Source organism: Lissotriton helveticus, chromosome 8 (assembly GCF_964261635.1).
Source record: "Lissotriton helveticus chromosome 8, aLisHel1.1, whole genome shotgun sequence".
NCBI classification, from domain to species: domain Eukaryota; kingdom Metazoa; phylum Chordata; class Amphibia; order Caudata; family Salamandridae; genus Lissotriton; species Lissotriton helveticus.
Genome location: NC_136069.1, coordinates 1469647671 through 1469663993, shown reverse-complemented (window position 1 = coordinate 1469663993; position 16323 = coordinate 1469647671). Strand labels below are relative to the sequence as shown.

Sequence of the window (16323 nt, the reverse complement as noted above, 5' to 3'; positions counted from 1 at the left end):
GGACACTGGTGAAAACTAATTCCCCAGCTACATGAACGCTTCACTGAAAATAGGTATGTTTGGTATCCAACATCTCCTATTGGTAAACCCACACTGATGCAAGTGTTGGATCTATCAAGACATGCACTCAGATGGCACCTTAGAGGTGCCTCCCTGAAAACCTACCTGCCTATGCAGTGCTTGCTGACTGGTTTTTACCAGCCTGCCAACCGAGACGCTGTTCTGACCTCCTTGGGTGAAAGCCGTTGCTCGCAGGAGACCCAGAACAAAAGCCTGTATGGGAGGAGGGTATAACACCCCTTCCCACAGTACGACCTGCTGATTAGCCTCCTTGGTCCTGTGAGCTTCGAAGAAGCTGCCTCCTTTGGAATGCAAATCTGGCTCCCCTCAAAGTAGAGAAATCCCCCCCTTTATCCAGAGCCCCCATGGCAACTGGACAGGTGGGGAAATTACCTAGTCAGGTAGAGGTGCCAACTCCAGGCGAATACCACCCCTATGGTGGGTTACTGTGAGGTGGACATGATTTTTCAGAAGTAGCCATCTTTGTGATGGCATACCTAGGAATTCTGGGCCACGGTTATTCCGACTTCCCACATGGAGTGGTCATTTAGGGTGCATAGTGACCCCATTATTTCCTACCCCACACTCCCCTTACACTCCTAAATTCAGAATGTTGGGGCGTCCCTGGCACCAGTTAAACCGATCCTGATGACCTACGAAGATAAAGGACACAGGGGATCCGCAAAAGCCAAGTAGAGAAGCAACAGCTGGCCTGGTACCAACCCTTTTAACTGGAGAAGCATCTACTTGTGTTAGGCTGGAAGAGGTTGAGCAGGTTGGTGGCCGTAGCCTCTCTCATACTTTTAGTTTGCAGAGATGCTTGCTATTTGTTTTATGTAAAGAGGCATGCCCTTGTCCTTCTGAAATATCTTTCCGGATCTGCTTTGATTATTCATATGAATTGACATTTCAGTGTAAAAAATGAAATAAATGATGGGGGAGGAGGGGCGGAAAGTCAGGAGACATCAGAATGCCATTGTTTGACCTAGGATGCCAGCATGCACTTCTCTGATCTGTGAGTGCAAAAACAGCTTTTATATATGTATCCACAAGCTGCATACCTATATCCTCTCTCACAAGCACTTTGATCCTGGTTAGAGTCTGCTGCTGCCGCCTTCAGGCTTTATTTCCTTTTGTAGAAAACGCTTGAATACTGTTAAGGGTATCACTCATTGTATAATAAAGCCTTGACTTAGTTATTTTGAGATGGATTTTTTTAAATATTTTGTCACTTGAGCTATACTGTATATTTACTTTCAGGCGTTGCTAAAGGCTCTCTTGATGAGAATGCGAAGAACATTGGATGACGATGTGTTTATGCCACTGTATCCCAAAAAGTAAGTCTTGCAAGAGTACCCATAAAGCCATTCATAGTGCAAATCTTGATAATGCAATATAATCCTCTAAAATTCAAGTCCCCTTTGTTTTTACTGTTTCTCATTGAGGTATTGAATTATGGAAAGTCCTTTCTTAATAGCTGCCCTTGCCTAGCAGTTTATGGTTTGTTAGCCTGCTTAAATCTAAAGAAAAATCTACAGATTTTCAATCTTTGGCGTAGTAAAAGTTAGGCAGATACGAGCTATGCTTCAATCTCATTTGACGATAGATCATTTCAGTCTCTTGTACCAGTGAAAAAGCATGCTTTAAACCCTACATATAATTGCAGAAAAAACAGGCTTTTTGTTAAGGTTTAAACTGCAAAAGGCAGACCGTTATTGTCTGACCATAAAATGATGGTTATCACTATATTGTTACCATGATTTCTATGCAGTTCTATTATTCGTCAACTGTTTAAAATTCAGCTATACAATCCATTTCAGAAGTGATAGCTCATAGCAAAGTATGTAGTGTAACTGAAGTAATTTTGTTAACATGTTGCAGTCCTTTGTGAATATGCTTGCATTGAACTCCTTTGACACGTAATTTCCTGTTATACGTAGTAAATCTGTACCTTCTGTTTGGATTTTTGAAAAGTTTTTTCTTATAATGGGTTTCTTTAAGCTCCATTCTTTAAAGAAATACATTCAAAGGAAACTTTTGACCCCTGGAATGGGTGCGTAGTGCTAGATTTAAAATCCACAAGTAAAGTGCCCCAACATTTGGCCATTTCCAACTCTAAAATGTGTTCTCTGCATTTAAGAAGCAAGTCATACTGTCCGAGCAATGATTGAAAGCGGGAAACCTAAGCGAGTGAGGACCTTAGTTTGAAATACTGCTAATATAATGTTTAAATGTGTAATAAACCAAATATGTGGTTTCAGATTTTTACCTATTTTGTGTTACATTACAGTGTGCTTGAAAATAAGAATTCTGCACCATGTTTGTTTTTCCATCGCCAGTTTTGGTCCTCTGTTAAGGTAAAATAAAGCTACTTTTTAAAGTGAAGTACGGTTAATTTTGAAATGTGTTGTGGGAAAACAACATATGGTGTGCCCAAATATTGAAAATATCCTGTGTGCATACATGAATCTGAATTCACTTGAAGAAGGGCTGCCAAGTTTTCACTGGGGCTTATGTGTGATACTTCCAGTTTGAGGTGTGCCAATGTATGTGACCTTTTCATGTCTTGTGTGACACTTTGAATAACGCTTAGTCACCGTACACTACTCATTGGTCTTCCATACCTCCCATTGGTGTCGGAGTACAGTAATCCACCATGCACTCTTCGTACCCCTTCAATATCTCTCCTAGCAACCTCTCCAGTAGTTCCATACCCAACTACGGAGTCCTTTCAAGTCTTTAGGTTTTTATTCAAACCAGAGTATGAACTTTACTTCCCCTCCTTAAAGACTCACGTTGATCTAGTAAATGCCATATTCTGTTGTGGTAATTTAGCTTTTTGGCTCCTATCACTTTTTTTTCATGACTTTAAAAAAAGAAAATGTATACCTATAATTTAAAGTCTGATATTGCTAATCCCACATCGCAAAGTGCTCTTGGCATGAAAGTTAGGAGTGGCTTAATGCGGCTTACATTGCCAAGTAACAATTTAGATTCTAAGCCAGCACATCCCTGTGACACACTTTTCAGACACCGCCCAACTCCACTCCTTTGACCCTGTACAAACAAGCTTCATGTTCACCTGCTGAGTTTCAAGATGCTAGCAGATCTGTAGATGTGGGAAAAGCACTGCAAAATGAGAAAAGGTAAACATATGGCACTAAAAAAATGGTTCTGAGGCAAGTTGTCATATGTCATAATTTGCTCACAATTAAATTATGTATTGGGTATAATATGACTGTCTGTTTAGTTTAAGATTAAAATGTCAATGTTATCATTACCACTCTTAACCGTGCTCCTTACATAACAAAACGTGGGCCAGGCAGTTGCAGCAATGATTCCAGGTTGATCCATGCCATGTTTTGCTGTGTGAATCTTTTCTGAATTCACATGCTGTGCATTATTCCGCCATCTAGTGGTTGGGTCCGGAATTTTTGTATTTGTCCCTTTTTAGGTCTCGCCTAGGTAGCGTCCATATTTGTTGTTGGCTTGTCTAATTGTACTTTGTAAATGCTGGCTTCTGATTCACTAGGAGGCTTGTTAGTCCCTCCTTAGTACCCCCTTGTCTTCATTTGTAACCTCCCATGGGGACTGGCCTTTTACTTTGGCTGTTACACCGTACATCGTCTTTAGTCTGTAAGCACTATTTTATTTAATGAGTTTCTCTTACTGCAGGAGGGTCTCTCCTATGCAGTTGTGACCACCGGCTTGTTTATTTAACTCCTAGAAAACGGAGAGCTCTTCATTTGTCATTGGGGACAGAAAGGGGCAACTCAGCGATGCCTTTACGCATTTGGAATGCAATAGGTCTCGCATTTGCGAGAATTTAAGCTATTTGGCATTGTAAATGACCATACCTTTTATTTAGGTTTTAAAAACCAAAACATAAATAAAAGGCATTGCCATTTACAATGCCAATAGCTCAAACATGCGTAAATGCGAGACCTATTGCATTGCAGATGCTTGTTTTGTCTTTCTTTCCTGTTGGTGGGCATCGATGTACTACAATTTAGTGGCCCCTTCTGACGTCACCGTGCTTCCGCCAGAAGCTCCCAGCTTTGGTAGCCATCTTCAGATTCTTTTTTTCCGCTGTTGGGGCCTGGATCTATACGGAAGGAGCTCCAAGCTTTAAAGGGAAGAATCGACTAAAAAACGGGAAAAATCAAGAACAATCGACAAGACATCCGATCAACGTACGGGAGGACACCAAGAGGGGAAGGAACAACCTCGTTGACGATCGGAACAGTGCACGTGCAGGGGGCTTCCTGTGCGTGCTGATGGAAAAAATTGTGTTCAAGTTCTGCCAGAACTGCCATCACAAGTTCACCCAGAAGGAACAACATCCAGTCTGCAACCTCTGCTTACCGGTAGACCACCAAAGTGAGGATTGCAGCGCGTGTTCAGCATTCACCTTAAAGACCCTTAGGGCGAGGGAGAAGCAGAGAAGAGCCATCTACAACATGCACGGCCAGAGGGCCGCACTATCGCTACGAGACCTGGGCCTCTCAAGCGAGGAGGAGGAGGAGGAGGAGAATGTCGTAGAAGGAGAGACTGAGACTGACTTCCAAGTGGTGGATGAAAATAAGTCTTCAAAAGAGGTTAGAGAGCAGTTTTCTTTGAAGAAACAGACTCAAGGGCCTTGAAGGGAGTTAAGGGAGGCTCTTTGATAGCTGACAATTAAAATCAAACAAACAGTTACTGCAGCTAGGGATGATGGCTTCCTGCATCCACCTGATACCAGAACTAGGACTACACATGAGACCATTCCAGGAATGGCTTCAGGTACAGTGGTCACAGGCAACAGGGAGCTGGAAAGATCTAGTGGTTGTCACACAAAGGATACAGGAAGAGATAGTATGGTGGAACAGAGCAAACATAACACAAGGGAGATCGTTTACACAACCAACTCCAACTGTAACCATGCCTCCCAGATGGATGGGGAGCACACATGAACAAAGTAAGGGGGATGTAGAAGGAGCAGGATGCAATACAGCACATCAGCATCCTGGAATTAAAGACAGTGTTCCTAGCCTTAAAAGCCTTTCAGAGAGAGCATCTCGGGAAAACAGTACTAATACACACAGACAACGCAGCCACCATGTTCTACATAAACAAACAAGGGGGAACTCCAAATGAACATTGTGGCAGTTCACCTACCGGGGAAGGACTTTGTAGAAGCGGACAGACTGAGCAGGCAAGCATCATGGTTTCATGAATGGGAACTGAATAAGTCAGAACTCAGGAAATATTTTCAGAAATGGGGAACTCCAGAGATCGACCTTGTTGCAACTCCCCAGATGCAAAATGGCAATGCTGCGCATCTAGGCAGAACTACCAACAGTCGATAGTGATTGCGCTATGGATAGACTGATCTGAAAGAGACAGGTTAGTATTAGATTCCTTACCTTAGAATATCCCCAGGCGTCAGACTGGATCCGGAAACTTTTGCGTAGCAGTACCCTTGCGCGTTGGTAGGCGTCGTGATGACGTCGTCGGAGTACTTAGACGCCGCCTCCGCGTGCTGACGTCGGTTCTTCTTTTTTCCCCGCCAGCAAGCGCAGATCTGGAAAAAGCAGTAACCCTAGTCAATTTTTGACTAACTTTTTGATCCTTTTTTGATTGCTATTTCGAAGTCTCTCGACTCCGAATCGGTGCCTTAGGGATGCCCGGCTTCAAGCATTGTGACGATTGCGACCGACTTATGTCGGTCACGGATCCTCACCGCGTGTGTTTGTCGTGTTTGGGCGTCGACCACGACGAGAAGGCCTGCTCCGACTGTCGGGCCCTCTCTTCGAAAGCCAGGCGGGAGCGGTTCTGTAGGCGCCTCGAACTCCGACAGTCGGTCCCGCGCCGCGAGAGGTCCCGATCCCATGGGAGGTCGAGGGACAGGTCGCGGGCCCGGAGCCACCACAGCTCCGAGAGTAGGCCTCACTCTTCCGGGTCGAAGTCGTCGTCAGGTAAGAGGCACAAGAAGTCCAAGCGGCGTCATCGCTCCTCGGACTCCCCCCGACGCTCGCGCGATGCGGCCGGGGGTTCGGGTGACACCACCCACGCGGCTCCGTTGGAGTCGCGGGCGCCGCGTTCGGCTCCACACCCTCCGGTCCCTGGGCTGAACGCGACGCAGGAGGAGATCGAGCGCTTCCTCATGGCCATGAGGAAACTCTCTCCTCCGGCGGGCTTCGCGGCGCCTCCGGGCCCAGCGGACCCGTCTGGGAGCCCTAGCGGGTCGGCGGCTCCGGCCCCGACGCCGTCGGGTGCTTCGGGCCCGGCGCCGCAGGTCCCAGTTATCCCGACGCTGCCGGCGCCTTCGGGCACGGCGCCGAGGGGTCCAGTTGTTCCGACAGCGCCGCAGGGTGCCGCTGGTCCTCCTTCTGGATCTGGTTCGTCGCCGGGGGATCTGACGACCTCCCCGGCGTCGGACCCTCAGGTGTCGCCTCCGGCGCCGGCTCCGGGCGGCGCCGACCCCGGTCCTGTCCCCATTCCTGTTCAGACGTCGGGACGGCCCCGATGGGCGCCGCTCCAGACGTCGTTTGGTGAATTTCACTTTTATGAACAGGCCCCATTGATTGAGAACCCTGAATTTCAGGAGATGGGTGATGAGGAGGACTGGGAGGGGTCTGAGGACCCTCTGACCAGGGAGTGTCAGTCTCATGAGGACTGGGCAGGAGACTCTGGGGAGGCCAGTGGCCTGGACACCTCTCCAGATACTGGTTTTGCCTCCCCTCCTACCGTGGCTTCGGAGGAGGGGGCAACTTATAGTGTGGTGCTGATGAGGGCTTGGGCCTTAAGCTCCCCGTCGCGGCCGTGAGGACTAATCTCCTCACTGAGGTCCTTAAACCGCAGACATGCTCGGCCGTGCCTCTGCTGCCTTTTAATGAGGCCTTGACTGACGTTGTTCTGGGCACTTGGTCCAAGCCCGCTACGTGGAGAGGAACGTGGCCAGACGCCACCGCCCGGCCCCGGGCGACCCATGTTTCCTGTCCTCCCACCCCACCCCCGAGAGCCTGGTCATCCAGGCCTTCAATTCCCAGACCGCATTCCCGTCCGCCCCACCGGACCGGGAATCCAAGAGGTATGAACAGTATGGGAAGAAAATTTTCTCTTCCATCAATCTGGGTCTGCGGTCTTCCAACACCGCATGCCTCTTGGGCCGTTACACCCACTCTCTGTGGGATACGGTCGCGGAAGTGCTGCCAGAGTGTCCGTTGGAGGTACGGGCCAAACTCGGCCAAGCCCTTGTGGAGGGCCGAGACGCAGCAAAGTACTCTATCAGGTGTGGGCTGGATACCACCGACTCTCTAGGCAGAGCGATGGCAACGACGGTGGCGGTTAGACGCCACGTCTGGCTGAGGTCCGCCAACTTTTCGGCTGATGTCCAGAACACACTTATGGACATGCCGTTCGATGGCCGTCGCCTCTTTGGCGACAAAGCAGACCATGCGCTCGAGCGCTTTAAGGACTCCAGGGCTACGGCCAAGTCCTTGGGCCTCTCGGCCCCGCGCCAGCAATCTGCTGCTTATCACTCCTTTCGTGGCCACGGAAGGGGTGCGCCCACACGTGCCGCTAGCCACGCGCCGCAGGGCAATACCCAACGCGGTGGCGGCTGTAGTAACCGCCGTCCAGGCGGTAGGGGTCAACGGCGAGGTCAGTCCACACCTTCCCCCGCAGCATCCGCCTCAAAACCCTCCTAGTCCGTGTTTTCAGGCCCATGTGACGCCAGTGGGGGGCAGGGTTCGCCATCACCACCTCCATTGGCGCACTGTCACTTCGGACAGGTGGGTGCTGCAAATCGTCCGAAGGGGCTACTCCCTCCCCTTCGAGGCGACTCCTCCAGCCATGCCACCGCTGAACCATCGTGTATCGGGGGATCACTTGCGACTTCTGCAGGAGGAAGTTACGGCCCTCTTGGCCAAGGGGGCCATCGAGCGCGTTCCTGGGCCGGAAGTAGGATGTGGTTGCTACTCCCACTACTTCCTGGTACCCAAGAAGGGCAAAGGGGGCCTACGCCCTATCTTGGATCTACGGAACGTCAACGGCTTCCTCCGGAAGGAGAAGTTCAAGATGCTGACACTGGCTCAGGTCTTAGCTGCCCTGGATCCAGGAGACTGGATGGTAGCGTTGGACTTGCAGGACGCTTATTTCCACATCCCTGTCCTGCCGGCCCACAGGCGCTACCTGCGGTTCATGGTTGGCCACGAGCACTTTCAGTTTACCGTGCTCCCCTTCGGCCTTACCAGCGCCCCACGGTTGTTCACAAAGGTGATGGCGGTGGTCTCAGCTCATCTGCGCAGGTTGGGGGTTTCAGTCTTCCCCTACCTCGACGACTGGCTGTTGAAGGCGGGCTCGCCCCAGACAGTCGTCATCCACCTCCAGACTACGGCGGATCTCCTGCACCAGCTGGGGTTCTCCATCAATGTGCCGAAGTCACACCTGTGCCCCTCTCAGAAGCTCCTTTTCATCGGAGCAGTTCTAGACTCGGCGCAGTTTTGGGTTTATCCACCCGAGCAGCGGGTCCGGGATATTCAGGCTCTGATTCCCATCTTTCAGCCGTTATCCCGGGTCTCGGTCAGGTTGACGCTGCGGCTTCTGGGGCTGATGGCCTCCTGCATCCTACTGGTGCATCACGCCAGGTGGCGGATGCGGGCTCTGCAGTGGGACCTGAAGTTTCAGTGGGCCCAGCATCAGGGCAACCTATCCGACCACGTCCTGATCTCGGAGGGCACTGCGAGACAGCTGCAGTGGTGGCTCACGGACCGCGATTGGGTCAGCGGCAGATCCCTCTCCCTTCCCCAACCGGAGCACGTAGTTGTGACGGACGCGTCCCTCCAGGGCTGGGGAGGCCACATGGGAGAGGCGGAGATCAGAGGCCTCTGGTCTCCGGCGGAGACCCGGCTCCACATCAACCTGTTGGAGCTCCGGGCGATTCGTCTAGCACTGAAGGCATTCCTCCCCTCTGTTCGGGGAAGTGTAGTGCAGGTGTTCACGGACAACACCACCGCCATGTGGTACTGCAACAAACAGGGCGGGGTGGGGTCGTGGACCCTTTGCCAGGAGGCTCTGCGCCTTTGGCAATGGCTGGAACGTCAGGGCGTGACCCTGGTGGCTCAACACCTGGCGGGTTCTCTGAACGCCAGGGTGGATGAGCTCAGCCGTCGGTGCATGATGAATCACGAATGTCGTCTGAACTCGGACGTGGCGCAAGGCCTCTTTCAGCGATGGGGAGAGCCTTGGTTAGATCTATTCGCCACCGAAGAGAACGCGCAATGTCATCTGTTCTGCGCGTTAAAATTTCCAAGGCGGCACTCGCTCGGAGACGCTTTTCGTCGCGAGTGGAGTTGCGGTCTGTTGTACGCCTTTCCGCCTATACCACTTCTGCCCAGAGTGCTGAAGAAGATCAGGCGCGACCGGGCCCAAGTCATCCTTGTGGCTCCGGACTGGGCGAGAAGGTATTGGTATCCAGAGCTACTCAATATGTCAGTCGATCCCCCGGTTCGTCTGCCTCTTCAGGAGGACCTTCTGTCGCAGCAGCAGGGGACGGTCCTCCACCCGAACCTATCCAGTCTCCACCTCCATGCTTGGAGATTGAGCGGCGACAGTTGAGGCCATTTGACTTGCCTCCTGAAGTCTGTAACATCATTCTGGCAGCCAGGCGTCCCTCCACAAAGTCGGTATACGCCTGCAGGTGGAACAGATTTGTGGCATGGTGCACAGCAAAGGCTGTGGACCCTCTTCCTGCCCCTCTTTCTGCCCCTCTTTCTGAGGTTCTTCTCTTCCTTCTTTCCCTTGCCCAGCAGGGCTCTGCTCTGGGCACTATCAAGGGCTACCTTTCTGCCCTTTCAGCCTTTCTCAGGCTACCTGATCAGCCTTCTTTGTTCAAGTCCCCTATTGTAAACAGATTTCTTAAAGGCATCACTCACCCATTCCCCCCTGTTCCGTTTGTGATGCCTCAGTGGGACTTGAACCTGGTTCTAACATTTCTGATGTGCGCTCCCTTTGAGCCACTTCACAACTGTCCTCTTCGCCTTCTGACTTTGAAGACTGCTTTCCTGGTTGCCATCACCTCTGCCAGGAGAGTGAGTGAGCTCCAGGCTCTTTCTTGTACTCCACCTTTCCTTTCTGTCCATCCGGACAAAGTGGTGCTCCGTACCAAACCTTCTTTCCTGCCCAAGGTTGTCACAGCCTTCCACATCGGGCAGTCTATCACCTTGCCAACCTTCTTTCCGCCACCGCATCCCTCTAAAGAGGAAGAGCGGCTCCACCGTCTGGACCCAAAACGTGCGCTCTCATTTTATCTGGATCGCACACGCCAGTTCCGGGTGGATGACCATCTCTTTGTTGGTTACGTGGGCGCTAAGAAGGGGAAAGCGGTGCACAAGAGGACCATCTCCCGGTGGATCATCTTGTGTATCCAGGCATGCTACTCCTTGGCTAGGAAGGAGCCCCCGGCTGGATTGCGGGCTCATTCTACCCGAGCCACGGCGACTACCACTGCCCTGGGCAGGGGTGTGCCCTTACAGGATATCTGTCAGGCGGCTACGTGGGCATCGCTGCACACGTTTGCAAGACACTACTGCCTGGACAGTCCAGTCCGGAGGGATGGCTTCTTTGGCCGTTCCGTCCTCCAGGACTTTCTGGTGTGATTATTGGTTCGCAGACCCACCACCGGGGTTGGTATTGCTGGGGTATCTATTCTAAGGTAAGGAATCTAATACTAACGTGTCTCTTTCAGATGCACAAGTTACTACTTGTGTAAGGATATATCTGTAAGAGACATTAGTTAGTATTAGATTCCTTACCGACCCACCCATCCTCCCCGTTCTGCGAACCAATATCTAGGGTTAGGGTTGTCCCCTTCAGGGCCCTAGTTTCATTGGCACCAGTGTTGGTTTTTTGACATGGCTCTGCGTTTCTGCCGCGGAAAAGCTGTGTCTAAGAACTGACGTCAGCACGCGGAGGCGGCGTCTAAGTACTCCGACAACGTCATCACGGCGCCCACGACGGACGCGGAGCCGCAGACGACGCCTACCGACGCGCAAGGGTACTGCTACGCAAAAGTTTCCGGATCCAGTCTGACGCCTGGGGATATTCTAAGGTAAGGAATCTAATACTAACTCTTACAGATATATCGTTACACAAGTAGTAACTTGTGCGTTAGGGATTTATCCATACGCTTTTCCCTCTATACCACTACTTCACAAGGTGAACAGCAAATGCAGAACCAGCATCATGAAGATGATACTTATTGCTCCACAGTGGGCAAGACAAACCTGGTTCTCGGAAATGATAGCAATATCACAGGGATCAATTCACAAATTGCCAAGGAGACAAGACTTGTTAACAATGCTAGAAGGAACAAGATGCCTTAAGCCTGGCAGCATGGCTCCCGAGGACTTGGAGTTTGGGCACCTGAAGTTACCGAAGAACACAGCGGCAATCCTAAGGGAGGCAAGAAGGCCAACCACTAGGAAGTGTTATATGGCAAAGTGGAAACAATACTCTCTATGGTGTCTCAAGGAAGGGCTTCTCAAAAAGAAGACAAAGGATAAAACTGTGCTAAGGTACTTAACACATTTGCTGAATTGTAAGCTTCCCTACACATCACTAAACGTTCACCTAGCAGCAATAGTAGCATATACAAAGGGCCACCCAGGAAGAAGCTTCTTCACTTCACCAGTGGTCAAAAGATTCTTAGAAGGAGCCAAAACAATCGCCCCCACCCCAAAATGGGGTACCTGCACCCACTTAAATTTAAATATGGTACACTCTCAACTAATGAAGGCAACATTTGAACCATTACAAGGTCACGCTACTAATGCTCACTAAAAACAAAATGTTTGGTAGCGATAATATCACTACATAGAGTGAGTTACAGGTACTAACGTTACAGGAACCCTTTTTCCAAATAAATAACGACAGAATTGTCATGAGAACTGATCCACAATTCATGCCAAAAGTGATCTCACCGTTCCATGTGAAGCAAACCATGCAGATAGCAACTTTCTTCCAGAAACCAAAGATGCATGCAGAAAGGACATAACACAAACTTGACGCTAGAAGGACAGTATTACAATGAAAGAACAAAAGAATACGAGGAAAATAAAACAACTTTGTATCACTTGCAAACCGTTTTCCATTTTCTAGGGAGACCAGTAACCAAGAAAGCAATTGCAAGATGGAAAGCACAAACAATACAGTTGAGCCACAAGGAAGCAGCGGAGACCTAACAAAGGGCTCATTCAGCAAGGAAGAAGGGGGTAGCTATCGCTTTTCTAGCAAACACACCACTTCAAGACATTTCTATGGCAGTAACATGGTCTTCAGTGCACACGTTCACAAAACACTACTGTGTGGGCATGCAAATGAACACGGATGCCCAAATAGGACAAAGGATCTTACAACATCTATTCTCATTTCAACGCTCATCTTCAACCCAGCAGCCTCATGTAACAGGCCGCTCCAACATCTACGCATGACATGTGAATCCAGAAAAGATTCACGCTGCAAAACGTATAGTTTCTTACCTGTCAGTGTAGTTTTACAGCTTGTGAATTTTCTGGATTCACAAGTGAACCCTGCCTCGTCAACCAACGAAGATGAAAAATGAGAAATGGGGGAAAAAAGAATCTGAAGATTGCGACCAAAGGTGGGAGCTTCCAGAGGAAGCACAGTGACGTCGCAATGGGACACCAAATGGTGGTACTTCGACGCCCACCAACAAAAAAATAGGGCAAAAACAATTCCAGACCCAACCACTATACGGCAGAATAATGCACAGCATGTGAATTGTGAATCCAGAAAATTCTTCAAGCTGCAAAACTACAGAGACAGGTAAACTATATGTTTCACTCTTGGATCAGCACAACACGTGGCAACTTGGCAGCATTTATACTGTTTACAGCATAGATGTGCGTTCTCAAAAATGACATTAGTAATGAATTTTTTCAGTTTATGTAAGCTTAGCTAAAGTCTTTCTGCTTCAGATTGGTGCTCAGACACCTGTCACTCGACTCAAAATCCCTACATAATTGTAGGAAGCTGGCTCTCTGTATAGTGCACCAATATGAGGTACACAGTGCAGAGTCCAGGTATTCCTTACTAGTGTACAGAGGCTTTCTTTAACAATCTCTAGGTACTCTATTTGTGGTACTGTGGCCGAGAAGCCTTAGGCTTATAAGAGGGGAGTGTGAGGCATTCCTTGCACACACAGTCAATAAAAATAACATAGATCTTTCTAATAATTAGATACAAAGATCTACGAGATATGGTAAGTACTTATTGAATTAGTGATTTTCAGAAACACAGAAAATACACCTGTTAGATTTGAGGCATCAGTATCAAACTCAGTAATGTTATCCTATGTGTACACTGTATAGGGGTATGTAGGAGGCTGGCTCAGTATGTGCTATCACTAAGCGGTTATACAGTGTGCAGAGTCCAGAGATTCCTCCAGAACGTGTACAGGGCACAATGTTAACCTAAAGTACTCTATGTGTGGTAGTGTGGGCGAGCAGCCTTAGGCCTGACACAGAAGCATGTAAGACATTTTTCTGATAGATACATCTGCCGTGTGGATTCCTCACCTTGTGAATATCCCCCTTGCGTCAGCAACGTTCGGAAATTTTCTTCGTAGCACGCCGACGTGGACGACGTCACAGGAGCAAGGCATCTCGCGCGACTCCGTCTGACGTCACCGACTCCCCATAAGGCCCACGCCAGCGTGATGACGTCAGTTCCCTTTTTTCCGCGTCTTCGACGCGAACGGTTTATGGGATCTTCTGCGATACTTAGTATCTTTCTTCAATTATCAGTGTTACTGTTTTTCCTTTTATTCTTCCTTCTTTATCGAAGATGTCGTCGAGGAAGACAGGCTTCAAGCAATGTGGATCTTGCGCTCGTATGATGTCAATTACCGATCCTCATGGCGATTGTTTGTGGTGTCTTGGATCAGACCACGACGTTAAGAACTGTCGGTCTTGTTTCAAGATGAACCCTAAGGCTCTACGAGAGCGCAAGGCGAAACTTCTTCTGGCAAAGGTAAAAGAAAGGGAAGCTGGGAGATCTTCGAGGTCGACGTCGAGACGCTCGAAGTCGAGGCAAAAATCTCGCTCGAAGTCGAGGTCGGCTTCGAGGTCGAGATCCAGAGCGAGGTCGAGATCCAGGGAAAGATCGAGATCTGGATCCAAGTCGGCTTCGGGTCACGCTTCGAGTTCCTCGAAGAGGAAGCACAAGAGGAGGAAGCACAGCTCTAGGCATCATTCAGGAAAGGACTCCTCGGATTCGAAGAAGAAGTCTCGTAAACATCGTAAAGACTTCGTTTCACCTTCTCCTGCTCAGTCTCCCAAGCGTTCCCCGACTCCGGAACAAGAACCGAATCCGGTGTCTCCGCATTCTTCGGAGCATGAGGAAGAGGAAGAGGTTGTTCCTCAATCTCCGACTCCGATGGAAACTCCTTTAGGTCAGGAAGATCAAAATGAGCCTATGTCGGAACGACCTCAGTCGGAACATCTGGTAGGTTCTTACCCTCCTTTTCCTGGTCCTGGACAGGACCCCTCGCATTTTCTAAATGCGATGTTTGGAGTTTACTCTAGAGCAATGTACCCCACAGGAGCACCTGTTGGTCCCATGGGTCCGTTGTCTTACAACTTGGGCATTCCTCAGACTTACGCCCCAACCCCATTTATGCCATTTATGCCGGCGCCTCTTACACCTTGGCTCGGTACGGCTCCACCGAGGTCTTCGACTCCGCATGTGGCTTCGCCGACTCCGGATCGACCTCGTAGTCGGGATCGAGGTGCCACGCCTGTCCGTGAGTCTCGTCTTCCTGTTGCCCCGACTCCTCGCTCGACGTCGGAACCGGCTCCGTCGGAGTCGTTACCGGATCCGTCGACTTCGGTTCGTATGGAGTGGTCGAGACGCAGGGCTCAGCGTCTCTTGGAAGAAAAGAGGGGTGAAGACTCTGATGTGGAAGAGGGTGAGCTTCTTGATCATGATGATTATTTTGAAGACCTACATGGTCTTCAAAGTGGTCTGGAGCTCTCTCCTGAGTGGGGCTTGCCTTCAGTTTCTGATGCGCCATCTAAGGACGTGACACCCTACCATGTTGTTATACGGAAGGCTGCAGATCTTCTCAATTTAACCTTGCCTACTGTAGAATACAAGCCCAACATCTTGACAGAAGTTCTACACTCTCCATCTTCTATTATTGAACTTACTCTGCCGTTCACTGATGCCTTAACTGATCCTATAAAGGAGGTCTGGAAGAGACCGTTGACTGCTCCTGCGGTTTCTAGGTCTGTTGCAAGACGCTACAGGGTGGCTCCTGAAGACCCGGAGTTTCTCTCTACACATCCTTCTCCGGAGAGTCTAGTGGTGCAGGCTGCATGTTCTAACAAATCTGCGGGTTCTTTTCCTCAAGTACCGTCAGACAAGGACGCAAAAAAGTTGGATCAGTCTGCAAAGAAGATTTTCTCTTCGAGTAGCATGGCTCTAAAATTCACTAATGCTACTTGCCTTTTAGGAAGGTATGTCCATGCATTGATGGACTCTGTGAAGCAATTATCATCTAAGCTTCCAGAGGAGGATAGGAAAAATTTTAACGAAGTGGTCTCTGATACTCAGGATGCGGCACGTATGGTTATTCAAAGTGGCATGGACACTGTTGTTTCTGTTGCCAGGATTATGGGCTCTACGGTTGCAACCAGGAGAGCTGCTTGGTTGAAATCCTCTAATTTCTATGCGGATGTACAATCTACGTTGCTGGACTTATCTTTTGATGGGACTGGTCTTTTTGGAAAAAAGGCGGATGTGGCCTTGGAAAGATTTAAAGATAGTCGAGCTACTGCAAGATCTTTGGGTCTCCAGATAAGAGGGTCCACAACTAGAAAGTTTAGAGGATTCGGTAGATCCTCTTTTCGTCCCTTCAGACAGGGACAACAGCAGCAGCAACAGAACCCTCTGTACAAATCCTATAGAGGTAGACAGAATGGTCGTGGACGTGGACGTCAAGTCTCCTCTTCCTCCACTTCCTCCAATAATACCCAACCCCCACCCGCATCAGCAAAGCAGCCCTAGATCCACCATTCTGGATCATGTAGGGACAGTAGGGGGTCGGCTTACTCATTTTCTACGAGATTGGGAATCGGTTACATCAGATCTTTGGGTTCTCAATCTCGTGGAAAATGGGTATGCCTTTCCTTTTCAGGAGTTCCCTCCCAATTATCCTCCTTGCCAGGGTTATTGTTCGGAGGACCACCTGCTTCTCCT

General features: G+C 49.5%; 1 protein-coding gene across 2 annotated transcripts in view; it reads left to right on the top strand.

Moving 5' to 3' along the window:
• PAXBP1 (PAX3 and PAX7 binding protein 1) overlaps window positions 1–16323 on the top strand; it is a 275887-nt gene that overhangs the window by 165946 nt on the left and 93618 nt on the right. For both annotated transcript variants that reach the window (XM_078658411.1, XM_078658410.1), the window contains exons 14-15: window positions 1321–1397; window positions 2351–2417. In XM_078658411.1, coding sequence (XP_078514537.1) covers window positions 1321–1397; window positions 2351–2417 — 144 coding nt within the window. The remainder of the gene's footprint in view (window positions 1–1320; window positions 1398–2350; window positions 2418–16323) is intronic.